This window comes from Ipomoea nil, unplaced genomic scaffold (assembly GCF_001879475.1).
Source record: "Ipomoea nil cultivar Tokyo-kokei standard unplaced genomic scaffold, Asagao_1.1 scaffold2144, whole genome shotgun sequence".
Lineage (NCBI taxonomy): Eukaryota > Viridiplantae > Streptophyta > Magnoliopsida > Solanales > Convolvulaceae > Ipomoea > Ipomoea nil.
This window is the reverse complement of record NW_017618572.1, coordinates 1302973-1321864: the sequence shown is the minus strand read 5'-3', so window position 1 is coordinate 1321864 and position 18892 is coordinate 1302973. Positions and strand designations below refer to the sequence as shown.

The 18892-nt window shown below is 34.8% G+C and overlaps 1 protein-coding gene across 2 annotated transcripts; it reads right to left on the bottom strand.

The window, feature by feature from the left end:
- Positions 1-6471: 6471 nt before the first annotated feature.
- Positions 6472-18411, bottom strand: LOC109148702 (pentatricopeptide repeat-containing protein At2g36730-like). 2 transcript variants are annotated; one of them, XM_019296439.1, is made up of 4 exons: positions 17870-18411; positions 16898-17778; positions 16809-16811; positions 6472-6483 (listed from the first exon to the last, which is right to left on the bottom strand). In XM_019296439.1, the coding sequence occupies exons 1-2, from the start codon at positions 18409-18411 to the stop codon at positions 16917-16919; spliced, it is 1404 nt and encodes a 467-aa protein (XP_019151984.1). In that variant the 3' UTR covers positions 6472-6483; positions 16809-16811; positions 16898-16916. The 2 variants fall into 2 exon arrangements, with proteins under 2 accessions (XP_019151984.1, XP_019151983.1); XM_019296438.1 differs by lacking the exons at positions 6472-6483; positions 16809-16811 and having other exon boundaries at positions 16880-17778.
- Between the last annotated feature and the right edge of the window lie 481 nt (positions 18412-18892).

Here is an 18892-nt window from a genome sequence, read left to right as displayed (position 1 = left end):
TGTACATAAACAATAAACTGCAGATACGTCATATCTATTTATACAATTCATTTTACAGTAGGTTCATAGTATTCATTCTATATGTTAATAAATAAAATAATAATAATAATAATGTTGAACAGATACTACACTGTAATAGAGTCGATAGTACTAAAAAAAATTAATGTACATAAATATTATACTAAAGTAATAATTATATATATATATATATATATATATATATATATAATCAAACCGAGTCGAGTTAGTAGGAAAATTTTGAGAAGGGTGTCGCATTATTTGATAAAGTAAATAGTAATGTAACATTTTCTTACCAAAATCACCCTTAAATATATATTTTTTTTTGAAATAATCATTATTCTTTACAAGATAATATTTATTTTATACTTTCTCAAACATTTTCAACCCAAAGAGTCTAAGTCCCACTACCGGAGTACCGATTTGAAATGGTAATCGAAATGTCGTCACACTACATGTTAGTTGGCCCCACACCCTTTAATATTTATTAAAGGGAAAGTTGCATTTTTAATCCTTTAATTATTAATATACTCATTTTAGTCCTACACTTTTGTTGTTGCAATATACCACTTTAACTTTTCAATTAAGTTGCAATTTTAGTCCTTGGAACAACATCATTAAATTAAGTGAGAGTTAAATTTAGTACTTAGGCATTTTAATGATTTCTTATTTTTCTTCTAAATATCCTCTTCAGTTTCAATATTTTATCTATAAAATAAAGAATTGATAACCACTTTCCTTAAAATTTTCCTCTTCAATTGCAGTGCATCGTCCATATTTCCCCACTACATAAATAAACCTACTAAAATCAAGTTCACTATTTTGCAAACAAAATACTAAAACTGAAAAATCCTACAAATAATTTTTTTTTAAAATTAATTACTAAAGTACTCATGTACGTAAAATCTTAAGGGAGTTTAATAGTTATGTTACTCTGATCTAGTCTAGAGATTAAAATTACAACTTATTTGAAAAAGTTAGGGATATAGTGGAACTGTAAAAAAAAAAATAATAATAATAAAAATAAAATAAAATAAAATAAAAAATAAAAAAAAATTAAGACTAAAATGACTAGTATGAAATAATTAAATGACTAAAAGAACATTTTCAACTTTATTAAATTACATAATGTGTCATTTATTCTTATCCTTTATATAATAAAGCTATATGGTTTGGGAAATAATTAATGTTACAATTAATGCCACAACATCTTTTATTATTAAAAAAAAAAAAAAAAGCACAACATTTAAAAAATAAAATAGCTATATATTATATAATCATATAAAAAATATACTTTTGAAAAATAAAATAGCTATATATTATATAATCATATAAAAAATATGTTCAATTAGAGTTTAAATTTACACATACAAAATTTGAAATTTGCTTTCCAAATGTAATTATCTTAGTTATTATTCGTATTGTGAAAATTATAATATAGATGAAATACAATTAAGAATAAATCAATGTAATTATGTAAATTCTCTCTGTAAGTTTATTTGAATATGCATATAATTAGAGATTATATTAACCGTACAAAATTATAATTTTAATATTAATTTTAATTTTAATTGTAATTTTGTATTTTATAAAAATAATAAATACTTGACCAATGGAAGCTCAAAAATATTATTATATTAAATAATTTAAAATATTTTAGTTTTTTTATTTTTTATTTATATTTATAATAACATAATTTTTTTCCGTGCATCGCGCGGGTGAATTACTAGTATTTAATTATAGCGTAAATTATTTTTTAAGTCGTACGGAGTAATAGATTTATAGATTAGCATATTCACATTTACTAAAATAATTTTTATTAATGTCACATTTGAGAAGTGAAAAGTGATTTCAATCGGAATTTTTTTTTCCTTTTGCCGCATCCAGTTGATATTCACAACTTGTCCACCTGCAAAAATTAAATAACTAAGTCTACATGGACAGCTCAGTTGGTCATATGGTGAAATTTAGGAATAATGACCCTGGATCGAATCTCACCCCGGTATTATGGAAGCAACATCTCAAAATAAGACATATGTGTTTAGCTAAGTTACCAAGATCCTCCTAGATGCTATGAGGATTCAACCTTTTTGGGAACAAAAATTAAATAACTAATGCATTAATATTAGACCCCACTTTCATTATGTCCCAATTTATATTCAACTACCACTGCCCACCAGCCCCTTAAATACGCAATTTAATACGTACAGTACGCAAAGCACTGATCAAATAAACTGACATTTTTTTTTTGAGAAGATAAAACTGACATATTTATTTAATCAGACAAAATTTCATCGCCCTAATCGGCTAATCCTCATACCTCAATCTAACAAGATAGTAGAGGAATAAATCACACTTACTCAATGGCCTATTAAATGGAACAACCAGTGCTTGGTGCTCCTAAGAAGTCTATTACATCGAGTGTAACTCCCACACGGTTGATATATTTATTTAATAAGTTAATCAAAAGATGAAAAGTTAAAATTTTAAAATAAAAAAAATTATTAATTTAGATGATTATTACCTATATCAATTTACTCGTTAATTTTATCAAACACTATTAAATTAATTGCAAAATTAACAAGTTGATATATTTACAAAAAAATAAAATAAAATAAAAAATCTTTGTATATATTTACTTTCTTTTTAGCAATGAAGTGGAATGAACAAATGCATTGATAAAACTTATGAGTGAAAGTGTAATACTTATGGAAAACCTTATCCGACTCACCGACTTTCATGGGAGGTTTTGCCAACCTTTTATTGCTTCAATAACTCCTTGCAATCCGGCCAGAAGGAGGGTTTATTTTCACTCCCCTCTTGACCGCTTATACTAAAGTACCTCTTCAATAATTAAAGATCTCGTTTTACAAATATTAGTAAGCGAATTTTATTAATGGTTAGTTATTAGTTGATTTGACGAGTTGATAATAGTACTAACTAGTTGTGGATAAATGAATGATCAAATTAATTATTTCGTATTAATTATTAAATGATACAATGTAAAATTACTTTAAACCATATATATTGGTAAATTTTATAATTTAAATTTATTAATTATGTAATAATTACATTTAATAAATAATAATAATTTAGAAAGTATTATTTGATAAATACTCTTTATAAAAAATAAGTAATAAAGAACCGTTAATAATAAAAAAAAATTAATAAATATTTTATTTTCAAGCTTGCCAACCATATATAATAAGAGAAAATGGTCAAATAAGCTCATAAACTTTACCTAAAAGTCAATTAGGTACCTAAACTTTTAAAAAGTGTAATTACTCCCTTTAACATATCAAATTGAGGCAATCAAGCCCGATAATCGGTATATGACCTGTTATTACAGGTCATTTCAGTTCAAGCATCATTCCGGCAAAAATCCGACGAACGGCGACGACTCGCCGGTCGCCATCTACTAGAGAAGCTGGTCGCCTCCTTCCGGAAAAGGCGACCTTTCTAGTCGCCTTTTCAGGTCGCTTCTTCGGCGAAGGTGACCTTTTAGTCGATGGTGACTTTTTTCGGTAAGATTTTTTTAATCAACGATAAAAATAAAAAAAAAAATATACTCAACGATGTAATTTTACCAATAACCTGTAATAATAATAACCTAGCTACCACCCAATTTATGTAGGAATTCATAATCAATTCACTTATACAAGCTTGCCAACCATGCATTTATTGCATTAATTAGCTACCTTTCTTAAGTCTATATTAAGATGGAAAATGATATAACGAACGCTCCACGAATGACACCCAATACACTATACACCTACTTGCCTCTAGACTCGATCGAGAGCCTAGAACTTAGCCCGCCAAGCCACTTCTACCAAAGTTATGACTTCCTGGTCCATCCTCCTTCCAAAAAACACGCGTTACGATGTGTTTGGTTGGGAGAAATGAAGACTTCCTTCCAAAAAATACGCGTTACGAGGTGTTTGGTTGAGAGAAAAGAATTAGAGCATCTTCATCAGATATTAGTTGGGGAAATTTGGGGAGAATGTAAGACTGATTAGGAAAGAGAATGTGAGAAGGGGAGGGAAAAAAAATTAATTTAAAAAAAAAAAAAAAAAAAAAAAGTATGTCAGGCACGCATGACGCGCAACTGGGCGCGTGCAGTTGTGATGCGCCATGTTGTGCGCCAAATGCGCACAGCATGTGATCCCTCTTTTTTTTTTCATGCTCCCCATACTTGCAGGCCTATTATTCCCTCCATTCTTGGATAGTTATGTTGTCCATCCATATGCACCATGCATGGTGCATACGGATGCAAAAACAACGTCGTTTCATTAAAAACGCGCAATCTACTTTAAAAAAATTCAATTTCGATTCCCCTCAATAGTATTATGTTGTTCATTCATTTTGGAATTTTAGTTCATAGATTCTGGAATTTTAGTTAATAGATTTTGGATTTTTAGTTAATTGATTCTGGATTTTTAGTTCATCGATTTTGGAATTTTAGTTCATCGATTCTGGAATTTTAGTTCATAGATTCTGGAATTTTAGTTCATTCATTCTGGAATTTTAGTTCATAGATTCTGGAATTTTAGTTCATCGATTCTGGAATTTTAGTTCATTGGTTCTGGATATATAGTTAAAATTATGCACAATATAATGTTGTTGTTGGGAATCCAAACTGAATTTTTTTTTTTAAAGTGAGACGCACGTTTTTAATAAAACGACGTCGTTTTTGCATCTGTATGCACCATGCATGGTGCATACGGATGCACAACATAATTTGCCCCCATTCTTTCTTCACCACACTAGTTATTCACCCATCCAAAAGAAAGCATCTGACATTATCTCCACATTATTCTCTTAGTGTGGATGCTCTTATGTAGGAAAACATTATAATCCGATGGAAAAGAATAAGATAGAAATTCAAATTACATTGCTTGGTAGGTAGTAATAGAATTTTGAGAATAAGAAAAAAAAAAGTGATACAAAGACTAAAATGCTCTTATGTAATAATAATAATAATAATAATAATAATAATAATAATAATAATAATAATAATAATAATAATAATAATAATAATAATAATAATAACAACAACAACAACAACAACAACAACAATAATAATAATGTTGTTGTTGTTGTTGTTGTTGTTATTATTATCATCAAGGGAATTTTTTATTTTTTTTTTATTTTTCCATTGCAATCCACAGCTGAATTATTGGAATTCTTTGGGGGTGTATGAATTGTAATTCAATGGTTTGAGGAAATTGCAATTCCATTGAATTGCAATTCCCTCCAACAAAACAATGTAATTGGCATAGATGATGAATTTAATTACAAAGGAATTGAAATTCATGCCAACAAAACACCTAGTAACAGGAGATATAAATCATTTTTCAATTAGGGAAATTTAAAAAAAAAAAAAAATTGACTTGTTTATTGAAATTATTTTTTCAAATTAAAAAATAGATAATTATTTTTTATTTTTCTAGAATTTGGAAAATTCATTTATACCCGTTTAAAAATTCGAAAATTGACTTCCACAAGTTATTTTTTGGATTTTTCGTGTATGAGTTTTCAAAAAAATATATATTCATTCTAGTCAAATGAAAAAAAGAAAAAATTAATTTGGTGAAAAATGTCTTCCTAAATTTTTAGTCAGATGACAATTTCCCGATTCTTTATTTTTATGTATCTCTCCTCTCTCTCTCTCATCTCTTTTTAGGCTAGTTTCTGGACTATTATTACTACCATCACACCACCACCATTACCATACCACCACCACAGCCCACCAACATCACCACCTCACCACCACCACCACACCACACCACACCATTTATTATTATTATTATTATTATTATTATTATTATTATTATTTTCAAAGAAACAAACCAAATGCAATAAGAACCAATCAAGTCAGAAATACAAGTCGATGGGGTAGACACCAACAACCCAACTACCCAAGGACAAACGAGGAACCAGTTGGCCGTGCCAGTGCATGAGTTACCTAATTCACTGACCTCTTGACATGGTGAATAGACACGTTCCCAATATCCCTAGCAATCATACGGCATTGCTTAACAACAAAACCAACATACAAGTGGTCCAAAAAAAAAAAAAGTGAATTATAACTAATACAAAAATTTACACAATCAGACTCCAACTATGATATTGTTGTTAGCGCGATCTTTTTGACAAGCTAATGCTTCCTTAATCGCCATTGATTTTGCTAGATACGGATCCCGACCATACTCTAACTGACCGCTCTGGACAACTACAAATTGGCCACCCTGGTCACGCAATACCGCACTATAGCCTGCCAAGACCGTTGCATCAACATTACACTTCAAGGTATTAACCAGCGGAGGCATCCAGGTTGCACTACTATCTGCATTACACACATGACCAACAAATGTTGGAGTCAACACCTCTTGCCACGTAGTACTCAGCACCTCAACATGTTTGCACATCCCTCCAACCGAACCACGTGATATTGTTCCAAACCCACTCATTCCTTGCTAACCAAAGAACCCACAATATGGCAGCCATTTGTATTGGTTCTTTCATATTGGGAGAGCGCAAAACATTGTCCATAAATTCAGCCAAACTTCTTCCTTGTAGCACACTAGCACAGCCCCAAACTTGGCACGCAACCGAGCACTCACAAAAAATGTGCTCTACTGTCTCGATACCAGAGTCACAATACGGGCAGCCACCGCCAACCTAAACTCTTTTAGACTTGAGAGTTTTCCATACATGAAGTATATTGTGCGCACACCTCTACGACAAGTTCCTTACCTTTGGATTGGCAACTTCCATAGCTTCCCCAAAGTAGTGAACAAAATCTGGGGATCCAAAACTGAAGTGTTGTGGGTGAGTAAAAGATAACAGTACTATCTCTCACCGAGTACATACCCCTTATGTCCACCTTCCACCTCCATGTATCCCTTAAGTGAGGAGATATCAGCGTTGAGAGAATGCGGACTACGTTATTTTCCAAAAGGAGGTCCCAAAGAATGTCCACTTCCCACCTGCCTATTACCTCAGTTAATAGCCCACTCACTTTAGCTTCCCTCAACCGTACCCCTCCACGCACATGGTATGAAGAGCTGGATCGTCACTATCAACAAGCCACTGCCATACCCAAATCTTAGTGTCAACACCATTCCCTATCATCTTCACAGCACCATCCTTAAGTAGGGATTGTCCTGACAGTATGCTCCTCCAAATGTAGCTTGGGTTACTCCCTTGGGCCTCCAAAAACTCACGTCTTCAAAAATATCTCGCCTTCAGAAGTCTGCTAACCAGTGAATCTAGATTTATCTAAAATTCTCCACCCCTGTTTAGCCAAGAGGGTTATATTGAATTCATGCAACTTCTTGAATCCCAGACCACCACAGTCCTTAGGGGAGCTCAACCAGACCAGCTCAACCAATGAATCCCTCTACTATATATTCCTTCCACCACTATCCCACCAATACCGATTCATAATCCTCTCTACATCTTCACAAACATGCATCAGTAAAATAAAGATAGACATTGTAAAGATTGGCAATGCTTGTGCAATACTTTCAATCAAAATTTCCTTACCCGCTCTAGAGATGAACTTTTGTCGCCATGCCCGAAACCTCTCTCTAATTCTCTGATATGTTCTATAAGACAGAAGGTAGCTGACTTGTTATGCCCCGAAACCAATGGTAGACCAAGGTACTTTTCGAGGTCATTTGTCAAGCGTACCACAAAGCAAGCTGCCACATGTTCTCTTATACCCGTAGTGGTATTTATACTTAGGGGTGGGCGTTGGTTCGGTTCGGGTGATACCCGAATTTTATTTCGGGTATTTGAAAATTTCGGGTGATGTTTTTGACACCCGATATCCGAACCAAATTTAATTCGGATGTGTTCGATTCGAGTGAAGTTATTTTGGGTTTACTTCGGGTTAGTTTGGATATACCCAAAATATTATTTTTATCAATTTTGAGTTTTTTTTTTTAATGAATTTATTATTTTATTATTTATATTTTTTCATATACTATCAAACTAAAAATAAGACAAATACTAATAATTAGAGTTAATGCCACATGAAGTCCTCCGAGTATAGTCGTTTTGACATGTTTAGTCCTAAATTTTCAAATTGACCATATGTGGTCCTTCGACTTTCAAATTTACCCATTCGTGGTCCAAGTTAACCACTCATGGTCCTTCAACTTTCAAAATTTAACCAGTCGCGATCCTCTTGAAATGACCATGGTTGGTTAAAATTTAATAGTTGAAGGACCATGAGTGGTTAACTTGGACCACGAATGGTTAAATTTGAAAGTCGAAGGACCACAGATGGTCAATTTGAAGGTTTAAGAATAAACGTGGCAAAACTACTATACTCGGAGGACCTCAGATGGAATTAACTCCTAATAATTAACTAATAGACTTTTAAAAATTAATGTATTATTAATTATGAAATACATTTAAAACTAAATATATAAATTATATTATTATATTTATAATAAAATTTCGGTTAGTTCTGGTTTCGGGTCGGGTGTGGATAAATTTTTAACACCCGATATCCGAACCCCGAATTTATATTCGGGTATACCAAAATTTAAAATATTCGAACCGATAACTAGTTGGGTTCACCCAAAATTTAAAAGTCGATTCGGGTTTCGGGTGTTGGTTCGGATAATCCGAATTACGCCCACTCCTATTTATACTAAACATAAAGCTAGACTTATCAAAATTTACCACCTGCCCTGAAGCTTCGTTGTATTCCACCAAATAGCCCTTCACCTTCTGCGCTTCCGATTGGTTAGCTCTAAAGAGGAGAAGATTGTCATCACCAATAAAGAGGTGCGAGATAGGAGGAACACCCATAACCACCCTTATACCATGAATATCTCCCCTTGCCTCTGCCTGCTGTAACAAAATAGATAGCCCCTCCACACTGATGATAAAGAGATATGGAGATAGCGGATCATCTTGCCGAATTCCTCTCGTTGGCATGACCGTTCCCACTGCCTCCCCCATTGACCATCAGATTATAGCGTACTGTAGTAACACATAACAACACAAGGTCAACCCTGTTGGAAATTATTTAAAGATGAATCAACTCTCCATTTCAATTGTGTAGCCAGTGTTGCTCTCTTCATTGTGTGGATTGCGCCTTTTGCGCTCACCTCTGCAGACAGTGCCTTTTGCGCCATTTTGTGGGCAGCACATTTCATGCTTTTTATGGCTAGGATGGTGGAGCTACTTATTATATAAGTAGTTCCCACCATCTTTTTCAAAACACACATCAAACAACAGCTATTCTCTTTTACCTTCTCCTGTCTGAGCGTTCAAATTAATTATGAGTTTTGCGTTTGCAAGTCGAAAGCACACGATACCCTGGTCGTAAAATACTTTTAATGCATTGTTAATTATAACACGTCGCAAGAACGTTCTTTTTCCTTTTCCCGGGTTTATTCCAGCCTAAATTCATAGTAGCCGTATATTATCGATACATGTACGACATTGTTATTATACCAGGTTCAACCCTACTTATACAACAGTTAAAAGCATTTCACGAGTTAACAATGTCTCACCCTGCGAAGCCTGCTTCTGATGTCGCTGCTATCGAACCACTATCTGTTGGCCTCAACTACAGATGCTAGGCTGCGAAGATCATCATGCTACTGGAGTCCCAGGATGTCGATTATGTTATCTATGAAGATCCTGTGAAGTTCGTGTTTCCTGTTGACACTCCAGCTACGGAGACTACGACAACAGATTTGAACAAAGAGCCTGAGATCATCACATCTGCATCAAAGAAGGTGGATGTGACCCCGGAGGTTTGTGCTAAATACGAAAAAGCCAATAAAACAGCCTGTGCATCGATTCTTCAACGCATGACAAATTCTCTATTTGACATGTTATTTGGGCAAAGGTCTACCAAAGTCATTTGGGACTTGTTGAAAGAAAAATATGGCACGTATGATGCCGGTAGAAGAAAGTATGATGTGGGACGGTGGTTGCATTTTCAAGTGCCCGACTCCAAGTCCATTGTGGAACAGGTACACGACTTTGAGAATTTGGTTTCAGATATGCGGGCTGAGGGAGCTGTCGTAAATGATGTGGTTTTAACCGATGCACTCATTGACAAGTTGCCTGAGCCGTGGGTGGATTTCAAGAACAAAATGAAGCATGACCACCGCAATTACGCACTCCAGCAACTAATCAACAGCCTAAACATAGAGGAGGAAAATCGCCTAGTACAAAGGTCAACAACACTTACTGATAATATAAAAACTAACGTTGTTGAAACTACTGTTGGCTATGACAAGCCCAAAGCAGGTGACCATAATAAAAACAAAAAGAGGAACGCGAAAAGTAACAACAACAACCGCATCAAAAATGGGAAAATTCAGAAAAGGGGTAAAGGCGGAGAGTGCTTCGTTTGTGAAAAACGGGGACACCGAGCTGCACAACGCTATCATCGGAAAGGTGGTGCAAGTCAAAATGCCGGCAATGAAGGGCCCAAGAACCAAGCCAACCTAACGGAGAACACAGACAATGAAGTGGTTGCAGCCGTGATAACTGAAGTGAACACAATGGAAAACCCAGATGAGTGGGTGGTAGACACGGGAGCTTCCCGCCACTTCTACAACGATAAGAGCATGTTCATGGTGTTCGAACCTATTTCTGAAGGAGAACGAGTCTTCATAGGAAACTCAAGCTTCTCCTAGGTAAGTGGTAGAGGGGTAGTAGAGCTCATGTTATATTCAGGGAAACAGTTATTGCTGAAAAATGTGTTATATGTCCCTTCCCTACGGAGAAACTTAATCTCTGGAGCTTTGCTGAATAAGGCTGGGATTAAGATGGTGTTTGAGTCTGATCGTTTGGTCATGACTCGCTGTCTAAAATTCCTTGGGAAGGAATATCTACGTGGTGGCTTATTTGTGCTAGACATAACTGTAATTTAGACCTGAACCCCCGTTGTTGAGGGCCCTAGTCGTCGTCTAACTATTCATGATTTTGTTCGAAACTGGCTTGGTCCAGACCCACTTAATAAGAATGATGATTCCCCTTCTGCTTATATTGGTGTCTCTGTTAATGTTTGGCATGATAGACTATGTCATGTTGGTTTAAATTGTTTAAACAGACTGGAAAATATGTGTTTATTGCCAAACTTATCGAATGAATCATATTCTCAATGTGAAACGTGTGCTGAAGCTAAATTTGCTAGAAAATATTTTTCCTCTGTAAATCATCGCACATCGTCTAGAACATATTCACTCAGACTTAGCAGATTTCAAAAGTACTGAAAGTAGAGGTGGAAAACGCTATTACATTACGTTTATAGATTATTTCACTCGTTTCACCAAAATATGTCTTTTGAGAACAAAAGACGAAGCTGAACAAAAATTTTTGGTTTTCAAATCAGAAGTAGAAAATCAGTTAGAGAAAAACATTAAAAGGCTTCGTTCTGATAGAGGAGGAGAATATGAATCAAACTTTCTCAAAAGCTTGTGTGAATCTTCTGGTATTATTCATGAAGTAACTGCTCCTTATACACCCCAACAACATGGCATAGCTGAAAGGAAAAATCACACACTCAAAGAAATGACTAACGTTATGTTAATCAGTGCTGGTGAGCCAGATTCCTTGTGGGGAGAAGTTGTGCTAACAGCAAACCACATACTTAACAGAGTACCCCATAAAGGGTTTGAAAAAAACCACATATGAGTTGTGGAAAGGGCATGACCCTAACCTCAAATACTTTAAGGTGTGGGAGTGTGTAGCAAAGGTGGGACTCCCATCTTTCAAAAGGCCCAACATAGGGCCCAAAACCTTAGATGTTATATTTGTTGGCTATGCTGAGAATAGTGGCGCTTATAGATTTTTGTGCTTAGAAAGTCGATCAATATGTGAATCTAGAGATTTTATCTTCTTTGAGCATATCTTTCTGTTAAAGTCTTCTCACAGGTCATCGAGTGACAGTGTTCAAAGGATTGAACATGCACTAGATCCCGTCGCTAGTGTTGAATACAATCCTGATGAACCGAGAAGAAACAAAAGACCGAGAATAGAGAAAAGCTTTGGTTCTGACTTCATAACCTACTTCACTGAACTGGAAGATGTAAATGAATTATGTGATCAATTCATCTATCAGTTAGTGTTAGAAGAAGAACCAAAGACCTTTGCAGATGTTATGCACTTTGTAGACTCTACATTGTGGAAAGAAGCACTCAAGAGTGAACTAGACTCCATACAGTCTAATCACACGTAGGAATCAACTGCAAATGGATCTTCAAAAGGAAGTTGAGACCAGATGGGTCCATAGAAAGGTTCAAGGACAGGCTTGTAGCCAAAGGCTACATTCAGAGATTTGGTGAAGATTATTTTTATACATATTCACCTGTAACAAAAATCTCAATTGTCCGTGTCTTGTTTGCTTTAGCATCCTTGCATAGGTTGATAGTACAACAAATGGATGTGAAAACAACATTCCTGAATGGTGATCTAGATGAAGAGATCTACATGCAACAACTTCCTGGGTGTGTTGCTTCTGGTCGGGAAGAAAAGGTTTGTAGACTCAAAAAATCTTTGTATGGTTTAAAACAAGCCCCTAAGAAGTGGTATGAAAAGTTTCATAAAACTTTAATAGACCTAGGTTGCACTGCTAGCCGGTCTGATGCTTGCTTGTATACCAAACAAATTGAGTCCAAATTTGTGATTCTATGCCTCTATGTAGATGACATGCTGATTTTCAACTCTAGCATAGAAGCTATCAATGAGACCAAAAGGATCCTATGTACTAAATTTGACATGAAGGATCTTGGCGAAGTTGATGTCATACTAGGGGTGAAAGTGTTAAAAACCAACAAAGGATACCTTTTGTCGCAAAGCCACTACACAGAGAAACTGTTAAAGAAATTTGATAGTTTTGATGTGACTCCAGCAAAAACCACTTATGACCCAAGTGTAAAGTTATCAAAAACTTGGGGGGGAGGGGGGGGGGGGATGGAGTGTATCCCAAGGGGAATACGCAAAAATAATTGGGAGTCTAATATTTTTGATGAACTATACTAAACCCGATATTGCTTTTGCAGTAAACAAACTCAGTCGCTATACTCACAACCCAAATGATACTCACTGGAGTGCACTGAGACGAGTGATTCGGTACCTAATAAGCACCATAGACTAGGGACTAGACTATGTAGAGTTCCCAACAGTGATAGAAGGATTTTGTGATGCAGCTATTCTCTTTTACCTTCTCCCATCTGAGCGTTCAAATTAATTCTGAGTTCTGCGTTTGCAAGTCGAAAGCACACAATACCCTGGTCGTGAAATGCTTTTAATGCAGTGTTAATTATAACACGTCGCAAAAATGTTCTTTTTTCTTTTCCCGTGTTTTATCCAGCCTAAATTCATAGTACCCGTATATTATCGATACGTGTACGACATAATTATTATACCAGGTCCAACCCTACTTATACAACACCCACGAGCGAACCCAAGAACTGTTAACATACCCTGAGGTCTTATTCCATCCTATTGTACGTCTTGGCCATATCTAGCTTCAGAATGGCCCATCCCGCAGCGCCTCCCCTTATAAGATTTATGATATATTTTTTTTCATTTACTCCAATCATAAAATTTTACTATCATTTTTTATTTATTGAATATTTTTTAATTAAATACCGTGTGTGTTTACAACTAGTTACTTTATAAACTCTTTACGTTGAAGTTCATCTTACTCTTTACGTCGAAGGTCCTATTAATTATCTACTACTAGTTTCATTAGAAAAAAAAAAAAAAGTATAACACTAATAAATAAAAGAGTTAATACCTCCAATGGTCCTCTGAGCATTAGCGATTTACTAGCTATGGTCATCCGAGTTTTAAATGACCTCCAATAGTTTCCCATGTTTTAAAATCCGTGGTCCTTTTAGAACGTCTCGTGGTCATTTTAAACTCGAGTTTTTTTTTAAGAATTAAGACCATGAGAGGTTATTTTTTAAAATATGGAGGACCATTGGAGGTCATTTAAAACTCGGATGACCGCAACTAGTAAATCGCTAATACTCAGAAGACCATTGGAGGTATTAACTCTAAATAAAATTTTAAAATGTAATACAGTAAATTAGTAAATAAATAGTTAAAATCACGTCTAATTGAAATAATAACATAATATAAATTATTCGAAATATACAATATTATTTTAATTAGAAAGTTAGAATGTATCAAACTATCTACACACACAAAAAAAAATCGCAGCCCACGAGCCTTGAAGGTGGTGGAGCAGGGCAACCACCTTTAGCAATCGTTATACCCTACATCACGGCGCACGTAGCACTGTGCATCGCGCGCGTCTCAAAACGACGTCATTTTGGAAGGCGCGGTAGGAAGTTGCTGTGATTATATGTATTTGTTCACACAATTATGTGTATTTGTTCACACAATTATGTGTATTTGTTCATACAGTTATGTACATTTTTTATACAATTATGTACATTCTTTTTATACAATTATGTACATCCGAATCAGAAAATTTGTGTGTATTATGTTAAAAGTTGATGTGTATTATGTTAAAAGTTTATGTTTATTATGTATTATGTTAGATTATGTGTATTATCTTTTAAAAAGAGTATGTATATTTTGTTATATAATTATGTACATTCATGTATACAATTATGTGTATTCTAGAATAACATTATGTACATTTTTGAACAGCGGGTTTTTTTTAAAGAAAAAATTATTGCCATTCACTGGGGCGGGAAATTTCAAAAAAAAAAAATTAAAATTAAAACGACGTCGTTTTGCATCTGGGCGCACAGTGCAACACGCGCCGTGGTGTAGGATATAAATTGCCCACCTTTAGCATGGCCGAATTTTGGGCTGTGCAAGCTGGGCTATCGCACAAGGTCCCTAAATTTTAGAAGGCTCCAAATTTTAAATGGCCCAATATTTAATTTTTAACTAGCTAGTTTAGGAATAAAGAATAAAAGTTTTCAATTATATGTAAAATGTTTCATGGAAAAATGGTAGAAACATGTGTTTATTGTGTTTCAATTTGGAAGTCAAAAGTTCAAAACTTGCATTTAGCATTAGATATCTTCCTTTGCTTTTAATCCTTTTGGAATTGCACACACACCATTATTATTGTGTATTGATTTTAAAGATTGTGATTTTGATAGGGCATTATTTATTTATGAAGTCACAAAAATCTAAAAATTGGCCCTGACCTTTAGGCCAGTCCCACCGGCTTACATTCCCGTAAATTTGTCATTTAATATTTCACATTTTTTATTTGTCATCGTAATATTCTTTTGGATTCCTTGAATCCTTGATATAATATTCTACATTTTTTATTTGTCTCATTTTTTATTTTTTTTTAGTACATTTGTCTCATTTAATATTCAACATTTTTTATTTGTCATCATAATATTCTTTGGTATTCCTTAATCCTTGATATAAGACGAAGAGAAGCAATGTTGGAGAATTTTGGTCGGCAATCGCACTATGTCTTTAAAGAAATTCTTTAAGATTTAAAATTTGGCTCAAAAATATTTTTAAATGGTCTAGAAATGGGATTTCCTAACCCCGAGAGGCATTTCCGAACTTTTTTCTTAATTAGAAAACAATCCAATTTTTTCTAAAAGCTTCTGACTTATTAAGAAACCACCCGGAAATTTTTCTTAATAATGGGGCGTTTGGTTGTAGGAAGGAAATTACATGAGAAAATAATTACAATTTTATATGGGGATGAATTATTGGGAATAAAGTAGGAATTTAAATTTTACTATTTGATTTACAGGAATAGAATTATTAAGAATTCCAATTTCAATGTTTGGTATCCATAAAAATTGAAAGGGAATAAGTAATATAAAGTCCAAAATATCTATTGTTGTTGTGGACATCAATTTTAAGTTTAAAAAAGGGAGGAGTAATTTTGTTTCATGATTATCTTTTTTTCTTTCTAAAATTCATTGAATTAAAATACCAGGGGGACATGCGATTTTAATTCCATGAAAATGAGGGATTTATTCCTTCCAACCAAACTAAGGAATTTAGTGGCCTTTAGAATTAGGTGAGAATTAAGTGGGAATGGAATTTAAATTCTCTCCAACCAAACGCCTTGTAAGTTTTTTTTTTTTAGTTTTGGCCTGTTTGGTAACATAGTTAGCTTGACAGTCAATTCTGACTTATTTGACCACCATTAGTTGTTTGACTTGGTTAAACAACTAAGTGCATTTGGTTCATGAAAAATGTTTTTCAAAGAAAATATTTTCCTTGAATTTGAGGAAAACTAGATTTTCCTTTGTTTACTTTCAAAAAAAAAAAAGATTTTCCTTTGTTTGGTTCATAGAAAACATTTTCCATGGTCCCCCTTGATATTTTGTTTTCCATGAAAAATATTTTCCATAGAAAACAAGTAAGACAATTATGTCCTCACCAACTTTTTTTAATTACCATTATTATTGTTGTTGTTATTATGTATAGGTATAATGGTCTTTATACTCATATTCCTTACAATTCCAAACTCAACCAAACAATGGAATTGATATTCAGAGTAATTTATTTTCTACCAACCAAACAATATAATTAATCTTCCCGATAATTTATTTTTCATAGAATTTCAATTCTATTTCCTCTCAAATATTTTTCGCGACCAAATGGGTTCTAAGTGTTTAATTAATTAGCTTTTTCTAGCTGCTTTTATGATCAACTTTTTGAAAAAAATCATTTTGCATGTAATCAGCTATCAGCTAACAATCATTTATCAAACATCTTTCTACAATAAGCTAATGCTATAACTCACTAACCCAATCAACTAACAACTATTTACCAAACACCCCCTCTTGTTTTTTAAATAAGAAAGCGTTATTCTTTTGGAGGTCTCGTGCATCATAGCTTCGTAGTAATGGGTAAGTTAAACTCAAACTTAGATAATAAACTTGAGTTTAAATACAACTTACACTATCTCCCTTTACATTCTGAGAGTAGCCACTACGAAGCTGCACCCAACTGCAACCTGGAGTTTTCTTTATGCCTTTTTCTTTGATAGCAGATTGCAGGCCATCTGCATCATCCCAATACCCGCAGAGGGAAGATAAATTTGCAGCAAGAACATAGTTGGCTGCAATGTCAGGCTCGATTTTAAGCAGCAATTCCTTAAGGTGTTCATCAAGACGAAGAGTAATGCTGTGGCCGTGCTGTTTGCAGGCGCTAATAAAGCTCCTTAATATGACAGAGTTGGGTTCCATTGGCATGCTCGTGATAACCTCGTAAGCTTGTTCTATCTTCCCAGCGCGCCCGAGCAAATCCACCATGCATCCATAGTGTTCCATCGTTGGCCTGATATCGTAAAGATTCACCATTCTGTTGAAATACCCGTGGCCTTCTTCCACGAGACCTAAGTGGCTGCAAGCGGATAAAATTGCAGAAAATGATAAGCTGTCGGGCCTCAGGCCGGCTTCTTCCATTCTGGGAAATAAGGATATTGCTTCTTCCCCTCGGCCGTTATCTGCAAGTGCAGATATCATGATAGTCCAGGACTGCAGATTTTTGGTGCTCATTGAGTTGAAGATTCGGAAGGCTTCTTCCACGCGACCGCATTTTGCATACATTTGAAGCAGAGATGTAGCAAGGCCGACATGGAATTCGATACCATTAGTCAGGATTTGGGAATGGATGGACTGTCCTAGTCTGACATTAAGGAGACTGGTACAAGCAGCAACCAAGCTCACCAAAGTGATTGAATTTTCCTTTTCATTTGCCAGCTTCATCTTCTTGAACGCCATAATAGCATATGAAGGGAGGTTACTACAAGCATTCAAAAAGAAAGCATATAGAAACGCTCAAACCTAAAGGGAATAAAAGCAAAAAATCCACAGAAACAAAAAGAATAGCGCACCAATCAACGTAGCTAGCAATCATACAACTCCAAGAAACCATGTCCCTCTGATGCATTTCATCGAACACCTTCCGTGCGAACTCAACCACGCCACAAGCAGCGTACATTTTCAAAAGGGTGTTATTCACATGCACGTCGAAAACAAATCCCGTCTTCATAGCCATTGAATGGACCGACCCACCAGCTCCAACCATGGAGCAACACCCGCAAGATTTTAGCACGGATGGGAACACAAACTTATCAGGTCGGATTCCGGCTCTTAGAAGCCGGATAAACAGCTTCACGGACTCGATTTCGCTGGAGCTTTTCGAGTATTCTCTGATCATCGTGTTCCACGTGAAGGACGAGGGAGTGATCGGAGATTTCTCGAAGACTGATCGCGCGAAATGGAGCGATATGGAGCACGCGGATAACACGAATTGGGAGAGTAGAAAGTGGTGGTGATCGAGACCGGTTTTGATGTTGAGCGAGTGGAGTTGAAGAAGATGGGGGATAGTTTTTGCCCGTTGGAACAGCATCTCATCAATTTGCCGCCAAATCATAACCCGTCTGCTCAATCTTTATACCAATATAGCCAGGAGATTTGGCTCTCTTTTTCCCGCTAAGTTGAAGGAGGTATTTTAGACTTTTCATTTTTTTTTTTTTTTTGGTTTCCAAAATCCTGATCAAAATATTAAAAGAAACATGTAAGTTTAAACTTGGTTTCCAAGTTTTGAATCAATTTCCAATGTTTCTTCTCTTGGTTTTATATATTGCAATTAATAGTGAGTAAAAACACTTAGGTTATTGTGTATAGTTGTGTATTTTTTGATTTCCAAATTCGTGATCAAAAGATTAAAAGAAACATGTCAGTTTAAACTTGGTTTCCAAGTTTTGAATCAATTCCCAATGTTTCTTCTCTTGGTTTTAAATATTGCAATTAATAGTGAGTAAAAACACTTAGGTTATTGTATATAGTTGTGTTTTCCAAATATTTCTCGGCCCATGTGTGAAAATGAAATCATGAGTTTTTTAATTTACATC